The sequence below is a fragment of the Salmo salar genome, chromosome 18, assembly GCF_965601325.2.
Source record: "Salmo salar chromosome 18, fSalSal1, whole genome shotgun sequence".
Taxonomy (NCBI): Eukaryota; Metazoa; Chordata; class Actinopteri; order Salmoniformes; family Salmonidae; genus Salmo; species Salmo salar.
Window position 1 is genome coordinate 20,149,863 of NC_138308.1, and position 21,326 is coordinate 20,171,188.

The 21,326-nt window shown below is 42.7% G+C and overlaps 1 protein-coding gene across 1 annotated transcript in view; it reads left to right on the top strand.

Moving 5' to 3' along the window:
* Nucleotides 1-21,326, top strand: part of LOC106577001 (protocadherin-15) — a 263,912-nt gene that overhangs the window by 153,448 nt on the left and 89,138 nt on the right. Inside the window, exons 19-22 of the mRNA XM_082964779.1 lie at nt 15-143; nt 4,485-4,790; nt 10,138-10,368; nt 16,937-17,053. Coding sequence (XP_082820905.1) covers nt 15-143; nt 4,485-4,790; nt 10,138-10,368; nt 16,937-17,053 — 783 coding nt within the window. The remainder of the gene's footprint in view (nt 1-14; nt 144-4,484; nt 4,791-10,137; nt 10,369-16,936; nt 17,054-21,326) is intronic.

Genomic DNA, 21,326 nt, shown 5'->3' on the forward strand with positions numbered 1-21,326 from the left:
GTCTTTGTTTCCAGACCTCCACCACCACAGTGAACATAGTGGTGACTGATGTAAACGATAACGACCCTAAGTTTGACCTGACCCTGCCCAGGAACCTCACTGTCCAGGAGGAGAAGGCCAACGTGTTTGTGGGTCAAGTCACGGTAAGCACATGTAATAGGTTAAAGATGCACACAGTGTAGTAGTATGTTGTTAGAGTTCACCTTTGAGCATGAATACAAATTTACAAAATAACATTCCTTTCACCTGCCATTTCCTGGTATTTCCTTTCTTTCCACATTCTTTCCTGGCACATCTTTACTGAGCAGGTATTTTTGTATCTTCACCAACCCCAGCTACTCCAAAAGACCCACCAGTGTCATAACGCATGTGGCATAACTTCAACACGGCCGGTCTCGATTGGCTGATCTTTCACCCAAAGTGACGTCCCTGTTTTAGATTAATTGGACTGGGAAATAATCTGAGAATAATGCATCCAGAGTTTTTGTGTGAGCGTGCGCGCTGGTGCGATGGAAGGATGCTTTATATACATATCCCCACTTCTTATTAGTAGTTATTACCAGAAGCATCAACCTACATAACTATGGCCCTGATTATTGCTATATCTATAGTTTGTCCCTTTATCTGAGTATAAATGTAGCAGTTATAACAAGTTGTCAATATCACCATTATTACCTCTTCATTTAATTACTTATAATGGAATACATGGATTGTTAATTACCCAAAGTACACTGATGGATGGGCCAGCTAACTTTGTTAATGTGGCCTTTCTTGTGAGGGCCCTGCTGGACTGCAATCAAGTGGAAACTCTTACTTGTCCACCTTGTTGCACTTTTAGTTGTGTTGGATCATGGGGTTAGTGTCCATTCCGAGAAACAGTAACAACAAATGCTCAAAAAGAAAAAAGAAATATACAATTTGTCGAGCCAAGACCATGTTGCATGCAGACCAAGAAGAAATACAAACTTCCAGAATTTTTTTCTTCATTAATTGAATCTATGGAATGATTACTGTTCTGTTGAGGGATATGATAGGTAGTTCATACTCCTACTGAATTGTGATGATGATTCACACATTTGTTAAGACTGATGCCTTTCAAAATGTTGGATAGGAGATAAGGGTAATTCCAACATCCTTTATGGGGACTGGAGCTCCTCAATTTGAGTTACTTTGTTTGTTTCATCATGCTGACACACATTCACCAACCCTGGAACACCAAGCCTTGTCTCTCACGTTGAAGTTCTCACATCTCTCTTATTGATTTACATTTATTTTGAGTTACCCCCATAGACCACCATATGGTACAGAGATTGAGAGAGTAAGTAACACATGTATCAACAGAATACAAAACACATTCATTGGTGCATTTGTAATAAAAATAAAACTGTTTCTTCTCCATGGGGTATTGAAGTCCGGCCCTTGAGTTCCACAACTCTGCTGGTTGTTATCCATCTGCTGTAATCAGGGACTGACTCAGTCCTGGGACACCAAGTGAGAGGACTCTACTTACAATCAATGAAAATCAGTAATTTACCAGGGAGAAAATGAATCCTGCAATACTGGTTAGAGTTGAATAATGAAAATCAGCAGTACTTCTCAACTTGAAGTCTAGTCTTCACATATGACTCATATCTCAATACTATCTTGAATGGCAGTCCCTTTTTATGTGGGTCTGTAAACATCACTCAACTCTTTATCCACCATAAAATGGCATTGAAGTGCAGTACTTGACCCTTAAGCTGATGGCAGATGACACTTATGCATGGGTGTTGCACTGCATAAGGTATTGTTTAAGTATCTTTAAGGGATGGCATGGGATTTTGACAATTAAGCCCTTTGTCTACTTACCCAGAGTCAGATGAACTCATGGATACAATTTTTATGTAAATGTGAAATTTGAAGGTTGTTTTGTGAGCCATTGCAAACTGGTGTTAGTGCAATGACTGGAAGACTACCGAAACAGCATTTTTTAATGTCTTGTATTATCACCAGGTGAATGATAATGGAAAGGAAGTAATCAAGATATAAAAATGCATAGATTTAGTAGATGACCATCCCACAGTTATAACTGAAGAGGAAGTGTAAACTCTAACACAGCCTATCAGCTAGAAAGGTAACTCTGAACACATTTCTGCTAGTTTAGCTGGTTACATACTGTAATCCACTTTTATTTTTAGAGGTATTTTCATGCATCCCCGTTTGAAGACCCCTGCCTTACACGCCTTAGGGTTATCATTAAGATACTTAAACAATCTGAATTTTACGCCGCCCTCTGAGAAATGATGCACACTCTAGAATGCCCTTCAAGCCAATCAGAAATTAGTAGAATTAGCAACCAAAGTGTTTGTCTAGCAACCAGGCAAATTGGACTAACGACTGGTATGTTTTTGTTGGAACTACTTCATAACTGTTGTTATTGCAGTGCAATACTGAGAAATAGTGCACACTCTAGAATGCCCTTCAAGCCAATCAGAAACGAGTATTCAACATTTCTTTATTAGAACTGCATCGTACCTGTTCTGATATTCCAATGTCCCAGACAGTTGACAGGTATACCTTTTGTGTTTATGCAAGCATATGAGCTGAAGTGCCATACACGTCCATACATTCCTCCCAGGGAGGGAGTTGTAATCTGAGCACACACATGTCAATGACAAATCAATTAGCATTCACGTCAGCTAAACCATAAAATCTGTAGCGATGTAGCTAATTGAAGAGACGGTTGAACATGGTATCATTTCACATCTCTCCCCCGCTCTTCTTGATGAAGCCATCAACCTCAATAATATGACACTCGTTTTCTTATGAGTTGTAAGCTACATCATACCCTTCAAGGTTCCACTTTAATTTACAATATGTTATTTACCTGCTTGTTACCTACACAAGTCATGCTTAAATGGTAATAACATAATGTGACGATAATTACATTGTTAGTTTCTTTGTCATTCACAAGCATGCATACTGTATGTAGGCCTACCTTTTTGTATCAGGTATTAACCAAAAGGTATTTATACATCCACATAGTGTAGATTCTATACTTATCCACACTCACCTAGCATACACAAAAGTGAAGTTTCCACACTAGCCGAGTCGTAGCAGTTTTTTCATGTGGCAGGTCTAAGGCTGCGTTTGCACAGGCAGCCCAATTCTGATCTTTTTTTCACTAATTGGTGTTTTGACAAATCAGATCAGCCCATAATTGGGCAAAAGATCAGAATTTGACTACCTGTGTAAACGCAGCTTAATGAACTTTTAATGGATCTGAGAGACAATGAATGCTCGGCTACCTTAAGTTCATAAAAAGCAGCCGCTAATCAACCCTGCGGTGCTAAAGTGAGCTTGTGTGTGTTTCTAGTCCATGGCAGGCTGTTAAAATATTCCTAATTATTAATTGATACATTTAGTATGTATTAAAGGAATTAAGCCTGTGAGCCGTGTGGTGCATAATGATGTCAACTCATTGCACAGTAATGTTTGCACATTTCAATTGGCATGTTGTTCTTCTGTTTTCTAAAGGCTTAACGTCAGGGCTCAATCGTTAGCCTTGGCTTTGAGCATCTATCTTGCTTTCGGTGTAATACAAAATTAGGGTAAATCACCCTTACTCCATCTAAGCCCTCTCCCTTTTTAATTTTGCCTTTTTTTTACTCTCTGTGCAACTCTGTCCTTTCATAGCCGAGATCAGGAACTCAGTCAGGAGCAGGGTCAGATTTCAAAGCCTTTCCCGCCTCTCTCTCTCTATTTCTCTCACTCCCTCTCTCTCTTCCCTGTTACCATGATTACAACAGAAAGGAATTAGTGCCTGCTCTTTACACACACAAATCATGCAGGCAGGTTCACACACACACACACACACACACACACACACACACACACACACACACACACACACACACACACACACACACACACACACACACACACACACACACACACACACACACACACACACACACACACAAGCTAGCACACACTGACACACGCTGGCATACTCATGAGCTGGCATATTCATGAGGGATTTAGAATTTGTTAAGTAACTAACTTTCTGTCTACCCTGAAGGATCCTCAAAATGTACCCTGTTCCGGGGTTTTTCATCCTTTCCTTCTTTTTTGCTGAATAAAGAATGGGGTGTACGTTTCTGGAACGTGATTTAGCATTCAAGGAATTCCCTTTGATGAAAATCAGACTTTTAAGGAAGAGGCTTCTGGCCTTTTGAACTTGCTGATGATTAGTCATGAGTCTGTGACAAAGACACTAATCTCAATGAAGACTGGGTTTGAATTTATGAGAACCATGTCAGTTTAGTAATTTTTAAATGTACAGTACTAATTTTGAGGTGTGTGTGCGTTTTTAACTGTGACTATATTCATGATAGAGCACAACCCCTTGTACCTTACTGCTTAAGTATTTTCCATGCCTATTTGCCTGTTTCTCTTCCTCACTCTACATATTGAATCTACTATGTTTTCCTCCTCCACTGCAGGCCACAGATCCAGATGCAGGGGCTAATGGTCTGGTGCGCTACAGGATAGTCAACCACCCAGGTCTTTTCACCATCACCGAGAACGGCAGCATCTTCACCGTGGTGCCTCTGGACCGAGAGGTCAGGAGTCAGTATGACCTTATAGTGGAGGCCTCAGACGGAGCGGTGGACCCCCGCAGGACCACCTTCACCCTCTCTGTCCAGGTGACAGACATCGATGACAACAGCCCAGAGTTTTCCCAGAAGACCTACGTGGTCAATGTCCCAGAGAACAGCCCTGTGGGTACCGTGGTGCTGCGCCTCAGTGTAAGTGTGTGTTTGTGTTTGCGTGTGCACGTGCCTTCGTGTGCGTCCTACAGCTACACTGAGTATTTGTGTGATTAATGAGCATTGTGGTTCTGATACTCAGTGTAAGTGTGGATGTGGGGGGGTGGTGATCTGTGGTTTCTCTCCCTTTCTCTGCCAGGCCTTGCACAGATCAGTAACGGCTTCAAACAGCTTGACTATTAAATGCCCCCTTTAACATCCTTTAACATCAAAGCGTCTACAGCTATCAGGCGATTTGGCCTCCATTTCAACTGCCATAAGCTTCAAGGCTCTTTAGTGTTTCACACACGCAACGGAGGGCAAAACACTTATATTTTACTATCTGAGGAGTCTGGTCTGTAAGAACTCTCTGGGTGTCTTAATTAAAACCCCTCTAGGGGGTGTGGGACGCTACCGTCCCACCTGGCCAACATCCAGTGAAATTGCAAAGCGCCAAAATAATAAAACAGAAATACTCACTATAAAAATTCATAAAACATACAAGTGTTATACATCGGTTTAAGGATTCATTTCTTGTTAATCCAACCACAGTGTCAGATTTCAAAAAGGCTTTATGGCAAAAGCAAACCATGCGAATATCTGAGAACAGCACCCAGCAGACAAATCATTACAAACAGTTACCAGCCAAGTAGAGGAGTAACAAAAGTCAGAAATAGCGATAAAATGCATCACTTACCTTTGATGATCTTCATATGGTTGCACTCCGAAGACTCCATGTTACACAATAAATGTCAGTTTTGTTCGATAAAGTCCCTCTTTATCTCCAAAAACTTCCGTTTGTTGGTGCTTTTTGTTCAGTAATCCATTGGAACAAAGCGTGGTCACAGCGGGCAGACGATATATCAAAAAAGTACCATACAAGTTCGTAGAAACATGTCAAACGATGTTTATAATCAATCCTCAGGTTGTTTATGTCATAAATAATCGATCATATTTCAACCGGACAATAGCTTCGTCAGTAGAAAAGGAAAAACAACAAAGGCGCACTCCCGGTCACACGCAGGACTCATGTCTGGAAATGTCCACTGTCCTCTCATTGAAAGTGGTGTTTCTCCCTCATTTTTCAGAGTAAACGCCTGAAACAATGCCTAAAGACTGGCCACATGTACTGGAAGCCATAGGGATCGTGAACTGGGTCATAAGTCTTTGTATGGTGGATAGGCTTTGTATGGAAAAACAGCCATTTCAAAATAAATAACATTGTTATACTTATATATAGGATTATTACACCTGCATATTAACAAACATTCATTTTTAATATGATCATTAAAATATAGTGTTGCGTAACACTTATTCATGAATTAACTATTATACCATGGCATTGATTAATGTCTGTTTCTGATTGGCTTAAAGGGAATTCTGGAGGGTGCATTATTTCCCTATAATGCATGCTATATTTGCACCATAGAATTTAATGGCTATAGTTCATTCTTACATGTTCTATGTTTGTGCTGCTTTTGAAAGCAAAAGTCGAATTGAAGACATTATTGGCATCGTTGAATTAGATTTTCATAATGGCAAGCTAGTGCCGATGGTTTGGTTAGCTAACCTAATAAGTCTGTTTGATTAGTTACCATGGCAACTACTGTAGCTGTCTAGTACATTTACATTACATTTAAGTCATTTAGCAGACGCTCTTATCCAGAGCGACTTACAAATTGGTGCATTCACCTTATGATATCCAGTGGAACAAGCACTTTACAATAGTGCATCTAAATCTTTTAAGGGGGGGGGGGGGGGGGGGGGGGGTTAGAAGGATTACTTTATCCTATCCCAGGTATTCCTTAAAGAGGTGGGGTTTCAGGTGTCTTCGGAAGGTGGTGATTGACTCCGCTGTCCTGGCGTCGTGAGGGAACTTGTTCCACCATTGGGGTGCCAGAGCAGCGAACAGTTTTGACTGGGCTGAGCGGGAACTGTGCTTCCTCAGAGGTAGGGGGGCCAGCAGGCCAGAGGTGGATGAACGCAGTGCCCTTGTTTGGGTGTAGGGCCTGATCAGAGCCTGAAGGATTCGAGGTGCCGTTCCCTTCACAGCTCCGTAGGCAATCAACATGGTCTTGTAGCGGATGCGAGCTTCAACTGGAAGCCAGTGGAGAGAGCGGAGGAGCGGGGTGACGTGAGAGAACTTGGGAAGGTTGAACACCAGATGGGCTGCGGCGTTCTGGATGAGTTGTAGGGGTTTAATGGCACAGGCAGGGAGCCCAGCCAACAGCGAGTTGCAGTAATCCAGACGGGAGATGACAAGTGCCTGGATTAGGACCTGCGCCGCTTCCTGTGTGAGGCAGGGTCGTACTCTGCGAATGTTGTAGAGCATGAACCTACAGGATCGGGTCACCGCCTTGATGTTAGTGGAGAACGACAGGGTGTTGTCCAGGATCACGCCAAGGTTCTTAGCACTCTGGGAGGAGGACACAAGGGAGTTGTCAACCGTGATGGCGAGATCATGGAACGGGCAGTCCTTCCCCGGGAGGAAGAGCAGCTCCGTCTTGCCGAGGTTCAGCTTGAGGTGGTGATCCGTCATCCACACTGATATGTCTGACAGACATGCAGAGATGCGATTCGCCGCCTGGTTATCAGAAGGGGGAAAGGAGAAGATTAATTGTGTGTCGTCTGCATAGCAATGATAGGAGAGACCATGTGAGGATATGACAGAGCCAAGTGACTTGGTGTATAGCGAGAATAGGAGGGGGCCTAGAACAGAGCCCTGGGGGACACCAGTGGTGAGAGCGCATGGTGCGGAGACAGATTCTCGCCACGCCACCTGGTAGGAGCGACCTGTCAGGTAGGACGCAATCCAAGCGTGGGCCGCGCCGGAGATGCCCAATTCGGAGAGGGTGGAGAGGAGGATCTGATGGTTCACAGTATCAAAGGCAGCAGATAGGTCTAGAAGGATGAGAGCAGAGGAAAGAGAGTTAGCTTTAGCAGTGCGGAGAGCCTCCGTGACACAGAGAAGAGCAGTCTCAGTTGAATGCCCAGTCTTGAAACCTGACTGATTAGGATCAAGAAGGTCATTCTGAGAGAGATAGCAGGAGAGCTGGCCAAGGAACGGCACGCTCAAGAGTTTTGGAGAGAAAAGAAAGAAGGGATACTGTAGTTGGTCTGTAGTTGTTGACATTGGAGGGATCGAGTGTAGGTTTTTTCAGAAGGGGTGCAACTCTCGCTCTCTTGAAGACGGAAGGGACGTAGCCAGCGGTCAAACTTGCTAGCTACTTAAGTGGATGCTGAACACATTTCTACCAGCAAATAACACATTTCTAGAGGCAAATGTGTTAAATTAGAGCCATGGTATTAAAGGGATAATCAACTCGGGGCTCTATATGTTCTCTGAAAAACAACGCAAAATAACATTATGAGTTCCTATTTTACCATTATGAGTTCTTAATTAATCTAAATTAAATATTTATTCATGCAGCCATCGGCCATGGAAATTATAAGTCAAAGTGCCTAAAAACATGTAACACGTAGTTTACCGATTGCAGGTGCAGCCTGTGTCCAAAACATTGTAGTCTGGTCCAGTCATACAACGAGATGGCCCTTACTACATTTGTGCCGTTAACGTTATGCACACTTCCTGCTCCTCGTTAGTGACCCAGGCAATTAAAGCTTCACACAACCCCAGAGCAATGTTTTATCGTGTGATCTTCTGACCAATGATGTTTCCAAGCACCGACCTTTCAGTTGAAACGTCTCATCAATATAGTGTACTGTCAAGCAAATTTAGGGCTCGGCTGTTCTACTTCCAAATGTATGTTGTAGTCACGTAATAATCAACATGTGTGAGCTCTGTTTCAACTTCTCCCTTCATTTTGTATTACAGTGTTGGGATTGTGACTTGGGAGACATATGTACGAGATGGAATCTTGTATCTCCTGTCCAGCTTGTTAATCATCTTCTTGACGCCATCTTTGCTGACTCTGCAAATAGGAATCATGTCTTTGACTATGTGATATATTTTTATTTGTCTGCGGGATGTTTTTTCGTTATCACTAGCAGCACTCAGCCATTCCTCTCCTCACCAGCATCTAACTGCGCGCTTTAAGCGGGGACGCTTGTGATTGGCCAGCATGTGCATGCAATGCAGAGAGAGAGAGTGCCCGCTTGTGATTGGTCAGCATCCTCAATGCATGTAGGGAGTGAATGAACGGAGTCTATCGGATCTCATTGGGGGAGGGGCCATAGTCTAGTTTTTGTTGTATTAACTGAGCGTCAAAAATAGATAATCGCAGCCTCTTGCGATATGGATATTGCACTATCAAAATCGCAATTTCAATCTGAATTTGATTAATCGTACAGCCCTACTGCCAAGCATATCCTCTTGTTGTTTGTGCTGAGGAAGAGAACCATGGGAATACCCAAGCAAGCACATAAGCAAAGCCGGTGCAGAGGGGAAGTAATTGTAGGCCTATTCTGAGTGACATATTACTCAACTCACAAGGGAATAATGCAAGGGAGGAGGGGGGGGGGGGGATGAGTGACTGACACCTGCAACCGTGACAACACTAATCTCCCAAGAAAAACGAACAACATCTTCAGCCAGAACAGAAGCAGACAGGGATGGGGTTGGTAGTGGGAGTGACACCTGTCTGTAAAGAAGGCCCAGTGACAGACAGCCATTGCAGGCAGATGAATCTCTGATCCCCGCCTCTCTCCTCTGGAGGGATTATATGTGTTCTCTTTTCTATTTATTTATAAATGTATTTTATCTTTTTATATTGTTGTATATTGTTACTTCCGTCACATCTCCACATCAAAGCCTTCCACCTGAAAGATTCTCACTCCCACAGATCGCATTGACTTTTTATTTTCAGTTGTCGGTTGGATATCTCTTCTAATCAGGATTTTGGTTGCTGTGTTTGTGTGTTTGTGTGTATGTGTGTGTTTGTGTACATGCATTTCTATAATCATATTTCTCTGCCCCTAGCATAACTCCTCCTTTGATCTTAATCATTTTACTTATAAAGGGCCAACTAAACATTTTCCCTGGGATTAATTTGATCAGTGCCTGTATTTATTTTATTACATTTCTACATAGTAGAAGCACTTCACACTGTGTTTAAACAAATTAGCATTCACTGAATATAGCAAACACCTATACCATTTCTCATTTCATTGCGACTTCAGTCCCTCCATCCCCCCCTCTGTCTGTCTGTCTGTCTGTCTGTCTGTCTGTCTGTCTGTCTGTCTGTCTGTCTGTCTGTCTGTCTGTCTGTCTGTCTGTCTGTCTGTCTGTCTGTCTGTCTGTCTGTCTGTCTGTCTGTCTGTCTGTCTGTCTGTCTGTCTGTCCATCTGTCTCTTATCCCTCTCATCCCTCTCTCTCCCTCTGTCCCAGGCGGTGGATGCAGACCTGTTCTCTAACGTAACATACCGTATCAAATCTGCGGAGGCCAGGAAGCTTTTCTCGGTGAACCCGATCACAGGCGAGCTGTTGGTCCTGCAGACGCTGGACTTTGAGGACCTGGCTAGTATGGGCATGGGGACCAACTATACCTTCCAGGTGGAGGCCGTGGACCAGGCAGGGACAATGCCCCCCGGTGAGGCCACCGTCACTGTTCGGATCACGGTAAGACCAGCTGAAGCTCTGTATTCACTGTGTATTCACTCCCACTGCAGTACAGAGTTAACAGGTCTGTGGACTACGTTGTCAACAGGGGCCTACACTACATCCTTAAGCCCCTCGATAACCCAAAAACATATGCAAAGATATTGTTTGTGGACTTTATATCTGTGTTCAATACCCATAACTGCTACAAGACAAACTCTCCCAGCTGAACGTGTCCAGCTCCATCTGTCAGTGGATCACTGACTTCCTGACCAACAGGACGCAACATGTGAAGCTGGGAAAACACCTTTCGGACTCTTTATCCCTCAGCACCGGAACGCTGCAAGGATGCGTGCTCTCACCTCTAATCTACTCATTCTACATCAATGACAGCACCTCCAACAACGCATCTGTCCAACTACTCAAGTTTACAGATGACACTACTCTGCTCGGTCTCATCACCAACGTGGAGAGGTCGACCGGCTAATGGCCTGGTGCAGTTGCAATAAACTGGAATACAACACAGATAAAACCGTGGAAATGGTAGTTGACTTCAGAAAATGCCCCTCACCATCTCTCCCCCTTGAGATTAATGGCTCAGCTGTTACTGTAGCATTGCTGAATCATTCAGATTCCTGGGGACCATCATCTCCCACAACCTCAAGTGGGAGGTTAACATCACAGCGGTCACCAATAAGGCACACCAGCGGATGTACTACTTGCCGCAGCTAAAAAATTAATAGATCTCCCATTCAATCTTGATCCTGTTTTACCCATCAATCGTTGAGTCAATCCTCACCTCCTCCATCACCATCTTGTTTGGGTCTGCGTCTGCCCCTGCAAGGGTAAACTGCAATGCATTGTCCGGTCTACAGAGAGGGTCATCGGCTCAGGGTGACCCTTCCAACCCCGGTCACTCCCTCCTCCAAAAATTAACTTCTGGCAGGCGGTTCAGGTCAAAACCTCCCGTCACCTGAACAGTTTCTTCCCCGGGCTGTGGCCCTCACCAACTGGCCATCCTGCCCATAGAGACTAAAGGAATATGCACTCTATGCTGCACACCGCATCAAGGCATCTCTGAACTGTACACAAAATAACTGCACTATAATGCATTGCACTCTGTCCATTTCTCTGCATTTAGATACACTGAGTATACCAAACATTAGGAACACCTTCCTAATATTGAGTTGCACCTCCGTCAGTTTGTACATCCGCTGTATATAAACTGTATAATCACTGCATATTTGCTCATTCTGTTATAGCTATACTCACTCTACCTTGTTGTGTATAATGTATGTACACTTTGTTTAAACTACGTTGTCTGTCTCGAAATGTGTCTATCACTAGCAGCACCATATCACCTTGTACAATTCTGAGTATGTGTACATTTACTTGGTGAAAAACATTGTCTCTGTTACTTCACTCACTTGTTTCCACTCATGGTGGTGACAAGTAGGCTAGTGCTTGAAGAATAAACGAGTTATAGCCCTCATCAAGGAAAAAGCACTTGTTGCTTTACATTCACAATAGTATGTACCATCATAGTCCCTAAGGACCATCAGTGATGGTGAAGGATGCATAGAACCAGCACTGTAGAAGTGGTAGTCATAGTCGGCATAACACTGTATTGACTGTGTGTCTCCTTCTCTGCAGTTACTGAGGAAGGTGTGCTGGAGTTAGTAAACAGAAAGCACAGCTTTCCTCCTTTGATTAGGATGAATAAACACTTTATGTTTCCATATACTTTCACCTCATGGTCTCCAGGCAGAAGTAGTGCTGGCAAAAGGCAACAAAGCAGTACTGTTTCAGTGCCAGGAGCAGTAATTACAGTTATCTTTAGACAAGATATAGGTCGTTATCAATAAAATGTCAATACGGTGCAGAGCGTTCAATTTGACGTGCGTGCCATTTTCAAGTGATTGTTAAATAAGTGATGTGAAGTCTAAGGGCAGAAGGCAGAGTGGCTCTGGATATGTGCTCAGCCTTGGATCAGCCATAACAAAGACACAATCAGGACTGCAGTTCAAAAGTCTCTTAGCTGGCCTAGCTGAATGAGGTGATCATTAAATTGAGTTCACAGCATATAATGACATAATACCATGACTGCTATTCATGTAGAGCTAAAGTACTTTGCCCGTTAAATTACACGATCAATTGACGCTTACTGATCATTAAAAGCATGTAGTTACTTGCTGCATAACTCTGATGATGGAGCTAAATATGCGCAATGTTTTTGCATGGAATAATCTGTGATTTATAGTTCTGACTATGCTCTTCAAGAGGTGATGATATTACAAACAAGTAGTTAACATTGCCCCCCAGCAGGTAAAGTACTTCAGCGCTAGATGAATAGCAGTCATGGTATTATGTCAATATATGCTGTGAACTCAATTTAATGATGGCATCATTCAGATAGGCCAGCTAGGAGACACTTGAATTGCGGTCCTGATTGTGTTTTTGTTATGTCTGATCCAAGACTGAGCACATATCCAAAGGCACTGTGGCTTTCTAGCGGTCGTGTTAGCCCAGTGCTATTCCAGGGCTGAATGACTCATTAGCTTTGTGACTGCAATTATGTGAGGATTTCCAGACGCATGCGTTCCCTTTCCAACCTTTCATGAGATTAGCCGCTCAATCGAAACTAAGGGATTAGACGCCTCCTGTTTTGGCACACTGTGTCTCACTCCGTTTGTGTGTATGTGTGTGTGTACATGAGTGTGTGCATGCGTAACAACACCTTTGAACTGTGACTATATTCATGATATAGAACATCCCCTAGTCTCACACTTCACCCACGGAGTTGGACAGAAAACAGTGCATTTGCTTTTTCAGGATGTATGTGGGTTTTATTTAGCCAGATGACAGATCCGCTGACTTCCACTCTGCATTCACAATATTGCCAGTATGACAAGGGAAGCTTGGTCCTTCAAGTTGTTCCTCTGCAGGCCCAGCCTAGCTGTAGAGTGAGTTTGTCCTTCGATAAGGACAGTTTGATGCAGTATCCTTGTAGTCACCCAGGAACAGTGTTTGATAGGATCACACCCTGCTGGCAGATTTTTGAAAGGGCCAACATGAATTAAGGCAGGACGAATGGATTCACACTGGGTTCCTATGAGTGGTGATGGAGGAGGCACAATGACATCCCTTCCTTCCTCCCTCCATATTACACCTGCTGAAGCTTTTTAAGTCTTTTGTGTTTAATTTGTTCTTGTGTTTGATTTTAGAAAGGTTTCGTTTCCATGGAAGACCTCGCGGTGATAGATTGTGTAGTCTACCGGTGTCCTTGGGTTGAGAAATAAACTCGCAAACGTTTCTCTCTTTTCCCACCCTTTCTGAAAACACACGGTAGAAGCTGATAGAGCATGCTTGTGTGTGTGTGTGTGTGTGTGTGTGTGTGTGTGTGTAACTCACAAACTTTTCTCTCTTTTCTCGCCCTTTTTGAAAACACATGGTAGAAGCTGATAGAGCGTGCTTGTGTGTGTGTGTGTGTGTGTGTGTGTGTGTGTGTGTATATTCTCCACCTCCACAAACAGAGGACAACACCATGGCAAGACTTTGTTATTGAAAGCAGAAGCACTGAATCACCGTTTGTCAGCTCAACAGAACACAAGCTGCATATAGATGGACTGGACACGTGTCTGTGAATGAGTCTTTGCCTTTCACATGAAGATCCTCTAGGTATGGTTAAATCAGATGGTTTGTTCAAGGGCACTTAGTATCAAAGGCTCTTCTCTCTGCCGGTCAGCACCGGCCCACTTCAACCATATCATCAGAAATGTCATTATATCATATGAATCAATGTGTTCAAGATCTTTAATTTTATATGTACAGTGCATTCGGAAAGTATTCAGACCCCTTGACGTTTTCCATATTTTGTTACGTTATAGCCTTATTCTGAAATTGATTCAATTATTATCTTTCCTCATCAATCTACACACGATATCCCATATTAACAAAAGGAACACAGGTTTTTAGAAATGTTTGCAAATGTACAGTACCAGTCAAAAGTTTGCACACACCTACTCATTAAAGGGTTTGTCTTTAGTTTTACTATTTTCTACATTATAGAATAATAGTGAAGACATCAAAACTGTGAAATAACACATATGGAATCATGTAATAACCAAAAAAGTGTAAAACAAATCGAAATATATGTTATATTTGAGATTCTTCAAAGTAGCCACCCTTTGCCTTGATGACAGCACACTCTTGGCATTCTCTCAACCAGCTTCATGAGGTAGTCACCTGGAATGCATTTAAATTAACAGGTGCGCCTTGTTAAAAGTTCATTTGGGGAATTTCTTTCCTTCTTAATGCGTTTGAGCCAATCAGTTGTGTTGTGACAAGGTAGGGTTGGTATACAGAAGATAGCCCTATTTGGTGAAAGACCAAGTCCATGTTATGGCAAGAACAGCTCAAATAAGCAAAGAGAAACGACAATCCATCATTCCTTTAAGACATGGTCAGTCTATACGAAAAAGTGCAGTCACAAAAGCCAAAAGCAAAGTCCATATTATGGGTAGGTGTAGGGCTGGGCAGTATATCGTATTTTATGATATACCGGTATTGATGCAGGGACCGGTTTGGGTTTGATTTGTTAAATGTGTAATGTCAATTTTTATAGTTTACTTCGCTACCTGAGTGATCTCTCTCTGCTCTTTCTCTCCATGCCACTTTCCACACAGACCTAGGCACGCCCCGCCCCGCCCCTCTCACTCAAGGAGCACATTTGATGTTCCTCAACCACGAGACACTTGTGTTCGGTCTGCATGATCAATGCAGCACATGCAACAATGTTGATGACAACAATGCTGTTTTCAAGTTGCTTCTTAATATAAATCCACTAGTGTTCTATAATGACACTATTAGCTTGTGTTTCTTACATCAGCTAGTTTGTCTTTTCTTAGCAGCCCAAAATCTTGTGAGACGCTAATTGTTAGCCGCTAATAGCTAGCTAGCTAACTAATAAATGTACTGAGTAAGAGCTAATACAGCCTGATAATACCAGAGATGGTGTAGACCTAAATCAGCATGTTTGTGCTACAGTATCTTCTAAATCAAAGAGGAATATGCAAAGCAAGAATATGTTAGCTACATGAAGTAGCTAAGAGAAAACATGCCATGAAGCCAAAGATTATAGGGTCCCCTAGGAAACACCTATCAACACTTTAGTTCCTACCCTGTCACAATAACTCCTCCCTGGCATTTTATTTCATTGTCATCTCAAACAACACTATTCAAAGTGCCCACTATTATATTATAACTATAGAATTAGAATAGTCATTCTATTTCCATGATTACTACAGTTTTGCTCTAATTCTAAGTCAATTTGCAATTGCAACATTTGGTTAAAAAAAATCCTAGATTATTTGACCATATCAGGCAGCCCTACGTGGCAGTGTGGAAATTATCTCAATTGAGCAGTGATGTAAAAATACTTTCAAGTACTACTTAATTTTTTGGTGGGGGTATCTGTAGTTTACTTTACTATTTTTATTTTTTACAACTTTTACTTTTACTTCACTATATTCCTAAAGAAAATACTTTACTTTTTACGCCATACTTTTTGACACCTAAAAGCACTCGTTACACTTTGAATGCTTAGCAGGACAGGAAAATGGTCCAATTATATAATACCCATGGATGTTCATTTGTTCTCCGCAATGTCTGAATCTGAGTATTTTCCCGATGATTTCTAGGACAGAAAAACATTCTAGTTGTTCTGATTGCTCTTAGAAACCAATGGATAGGGCCATTACTAGAACGGTGGCGGTTTGAACATTCGTAATTGGCTTTGATACTCTGATTGGTTGGAGCCAATCCGATCGCTGATCACTTTGTTTTTTACAAGCTCCCTAATTTTGACTGAAGTATGTAGCGAACTACAGAGCAGCAAAATAATTCAATTTAAGTCAAAGAGCAAGCAATGCAGATGTAGAAGCACAGAGGCTAGGAAAACCCCTAGAAAGGCAGGAACCTAGGAAGAAACCTAGAGAGGAACCAGGCTCTGAGGGGTGGCCGTTCCTCTTCTGGCTCTGCCCGGTGGAGATTATAAGAGTACATGGCCATTTAGGCCAGATCGTTCTTCAATACGTTTAAGTTGACATTCAGTACAGTTTACAGTTCAGTTTTTGTTTTTGTTCTACCTTGTTATTTTTAGTGCTACATTAATATTGATTACTGTAATGTTGTGTTTGGAGCTTGCAGGAAAGACATTTCACTGTACGTGTGCACGTAACATAAAAATAGTGAAACTTGAAACTAATGAGTTTACAATCAGATATGAAATATGTACCACTGTCCTAGAGCAACGCCTGGGGTCATACACATCTTGCAAAGGCCAATTTCCTTGGTTTCCTCAACATTTCCATTATTTGGAATCAAGTATCTTGTGACATTAATTCACATAATAATGCTCCCACAGAATTTTGTCAGCTATACTTGCAGATAGCAGTTCCAATCACAGTGTATAAAATAAATTGACCAACTTTCTCTTTTTGTTTTTTAAGCGTTGGGGATACAAAAATGTAAAATTCAACATTCATAGTAGCCTACAGTACTTTATGTATCTATTCCTTTTTATTCACAGGATATGAATGACTTCTCCCCGGTGTTTAGCCAAGCGCTGTACAAAGGCCTGGTGGCCCCCAACGCAGAGAAGGGAACGGTCATCGCCACTGTGTTCGCTGAGGACCAAGACCCTCCTGTGAGTATCACTGATCGCTCTGTGACTAATGATTCATATCAAGATTAATATGTATTGGTTTTATAAAGCAAAGTTTTAAAAAACTTTTTGGGGCTGGGGATAGCAAATTCATCAGGGAACCCCTCATAATTAGAACACAACTCAAGTGAGATAAAAATAGCATCCAAGGAGTTTCTAAACCCAGAGGCACAACATTACAAGACTTCCGTGAACGCTTGTGAAACAGACCAAGCAGACCAGGCCGGTGTTTGAGAAGTCAATGAGAGAAATAAAAAATGCTTCCTTATTTGTTAATTTTCTCAAGCTAAAGGCAGAGCCTAGATTCGACTCAATGTCTTAAGTAGTTGAACATGTTATTACTCCAACCTCATGAAAATATTAAATTGAACGTTTTCATTTTCGGCCTGCAAATGTGCAGTTCGGAGCAAGACGACCGTTAGACCCGATGACATGTTTCTGCGCATGAGCTTAGATAGCCAACGTTCCCATGACATCGCCTACAAGTGTGATCGGGGATTTCTATTGGAGAAACCGTTTCTTCATACTGTACTGTCTTTGGTTTTACTATGACCTCAGCAGTGCATTGCCAGATGAACCCGGTCTCGGGCCCTGGGATGGAATATTTTAATGGCCCGCCTCTTTCTCAATTTTCAAGAAATAATGGGGCAGAGATATCTTTTCTTGTTGCAGCTTTTAACATTAATATCCTGAAATTCTACATTTTTATCCATGAGGCAGAGATAACTGCAGTTCTAAAGCTTAAATTACAGTGCATGTATGCCCCAGAAAAATATTTTGGGGAAATACAAGAAGCATTGAGTTGATAAATGTATTATTGGTGGAGTACTGTGGATACCAATATCCCTATGAGCCTCCCAGGCCCATGTTGCCCAGGGTAAAGAACATAAATTGTAGAAACTTATTCCACTGATCCCTTGGCCAAACATTTTTTAAAGGTCCAATGCAGCTGTTTTTACACCCCTTCAAATTAGTGGATTCGGCTATTTCAGCTAAACCCGTTTCTGACGGGTGTATAAAATCGAGCAAGCCGACATGCAATCTCCATAGACAAACATTGGCAGTAGGATGGCCCATAATGAAGAGCTCAGTGACTTTCAACGTGGCACCGTCATAGGATACCACCTTTCCTGCCCTGCTAGAGCGGCCCCGGTAAACTGCAAGTGCTGTTATTGTGAAGTGGAAACGTCTAGGAGCAACAACGTCTCAGCCGTGAATTGGTAGGCCACATAAGCTCACAGAACGGGACTGGCGAGTTATGAAGCGTCTAGCGCAAAAATTGTCTGTCCTCGGTTGCAACACTCACTGCCGAGTTTCAAACTGCCTCTGGAAGCAACGTCCGCACAAGAACTGTTCGTCGGGAGCTTCATGAAATGGGTTTCCATTGCACCATTGGACTCTGGAGCAGTGGAAATGCGAGTGATGAATCGCACATCACCAGCTGGTAGTCCGATGGACAAATCTGGGTTTGGCGGATGCCAGGAGAACGCTACCTACCCGAATGCATAGTGCCAACTGTAAGTTTGGTGGAGGAGGAATAATGGTCTGGGGCTGCTTTTCAAGGTTCAGGCTAGGCCTCTTAGTTCAATTGAAGGGAAATCGTAACGCTACAGCATACAATGACATTCTAGACGATTCTGTGCTTCCAACTTTGTGGGAACAGTTTGGAGAAGGCCCTTTCCTGTTTCATTATGACAATACCCCCGTGCACAAAGCGAGATCCATACAGAAATGGTTTGTAGATAACAGTGTGGAAGAACTTGATTGGCCTGCACAGATCTCTGATCTCAACCCAATCGAACACCTTTGGGATGAATTGGAATACCGACTGCGAGCCAGGCCTAATCGCCCAACATCAGTGCCCGACCTCACTAGTGCTCTTGTGGCTGAATGGAAGCAGGTCCCCGCAGCAATGTTCCAACATCTAGTGGAAAGAATTCCTAGAAGATTGGGAGGCTGTTCTAGCAGCAAAGGGGGGACCAGCTCCATATTAAAGGGAAATAGAACACTTTGGGAAGTTTAAATTGTCATAGTAATGACCGACGCCAGTGCATCACTGACAGGAATCAGCAAATTGTCTGTGGTATTGAGAGTGGATCGAAGAGCAGGATCTGCAGACAGCATTTCGCGGAGGCAGACTTCGCGATGAAGGCCACTTTCGATGCGGCAACCGGGAGTTTCCGGATGGAAAGGAGTCATAGGCCTACGTTGAAGCCCTCTGCTTGCGCCTCCATTTGACATTTAGAGGGTTATGGTGTAGGGGTTACCGACCGACCATCATCAAAAGCGACCGAACGGAGGAGGCGACGCGAGTCAATGCAATGGAGCCCCAGAGGTAACGTTAACCGGTCATGAATGTTGTTGACTAGACTAGCGTTAGACACTGGACAACTTTGTTGCAACTCTAGTTGAAGGTAACTAGCTAATTGCGTCTGAAGTGTTTTGTGTTACACCCCCCAGCAAATAACATTAGCAAGCAACTCAACTGCAACTAAAATTGCAACACAGTTTATCCGTGTACTCCGGTTATTAGGTAAAGTTAGTTACTGTAGCTAGCTTCCACCTCAGATAGTCAAGTACTGTAATACATTTTGTTGACAGATTTGTTTTTGTAATTTTTTGTTAGCTCCACCTCATTTAGCTAGACGGAAGTTGACATACCTAATGTTTGCTGAAAAATAAGTGTGTGTGTGTGTGTGTGTGCGTGCGTGCGTGCGTGTGTGTGTGTGCGTGCGTGTGTGCGTGCGTGTGTGTGCGTGCGTGTGTGCCTGCGTGCGTGCGCGTGTGTGTGCGCGTGCGTGTGTGCGTGCGTGTGTTGACAAAGCATACAACAGGTAGCTTGTTAATGCCAACTAATGTGGGTTCAGTTGTCTTAACAAAACGTTTGTTTGTTTTCAAGATGACATCTTCATCCCTGAAAATGTTTTCATCCTGAAGGAGACTGTGCAGGAGGCAGGTGGTACATGCAAATACATGTTATTTCTAAGGCTATTGTGTATTTCAAGTATATGCAGTGACTCTTGAATATAACTATAGCCTAATAAATGCCTTAATTGTTTTCTACCAACAGGAAAGAACAGTTAGTATAGCATGCCAAACTGACCCCTTGGTGTCAGAGTGTTCCTGTGCTGCGGTGGAGAAGAGGTCCACAGGGACCATCACTAAAGAGCTCAGGGCCCAGCTAGATTGAGCTCACGACCATCAGTATACAAACGAGTCCTGACCCTATACGCCACAGATGGAGCTGACGGAGTGTAAGATCAGTGAATTCAAAGATACACCCATACGTTAAGGGAAACGGAGTGGAATTGTTTTCCCAATGATTTTTTTATACCCGTTTCAACCTTGTCCCAGTTCTACTGTTTCGACTCTCTCTCTCAACCTATTAATGCTCAGCTATGAAAAGCCAACTGACAGTTGCTCTTGAGGTGTTGAACTGTTGCACCCTCTATAACCACTGTGGTTATTATTTTGATGTAAAAAGGGCTTTTGTAAAATATATTTGATTGATTGTTTGCTCTGCTGAATGCTGTGTATTCACTAACTGTCTGAGTGATGGGACATTTTTATAGTATCTGTAACATATTGTGGTGTGTATTTAATCTGCAACTTAACTTCTTAAAGTGGCAATCAGCAGTGGAAACAATAACAAAGTGCCTTCCTGCTCCTCTTTTGGTAAAAACCTGGAGAAATGTAACCACTCTCAAATGCATAGACAGAGCTATAGATGCAAGGACTGACCATCTATGATATCAAAATTGCAATCTTGTTTCTATGATCTGTTTCCACTACCATGTACCCAGTTTACTTTGGATAAAGGCGTCTGCTAAATGGCGTATATTATTAATGTCTACTTTGACTCTGACTAGCTGCCCATTGTAGTTACAATTCCTTTCCAATAGATGGCAGCCAAGCTAGTTGAAGTCACTACTCCAGCGACAGGGGTACGGGATTAGTGCATACTGAACGTAGTTTTATCTTCAAAGCAAGTTTATCTGGTTACGCTTGAACCTGTTGTTATAGTGAAGGAGCTAGCTAATACTATTTTTACATAAGGCGCAGGCATTAGGTCTATGTCTTACGCTAGGCTAGATTTACTAAATGAACTGGTTTTATTCAAACTTTTACTCAATGCCTTTGCTTCTGGCTATGCGCACTTTATGGAAGAAACGACAAACGGAGGGACCTCGTCCAATTCTCTCTTGTGCCCATAGGGTGAACTGCCGATAAACTGCCAGCCTGTATGCTCTGCGAT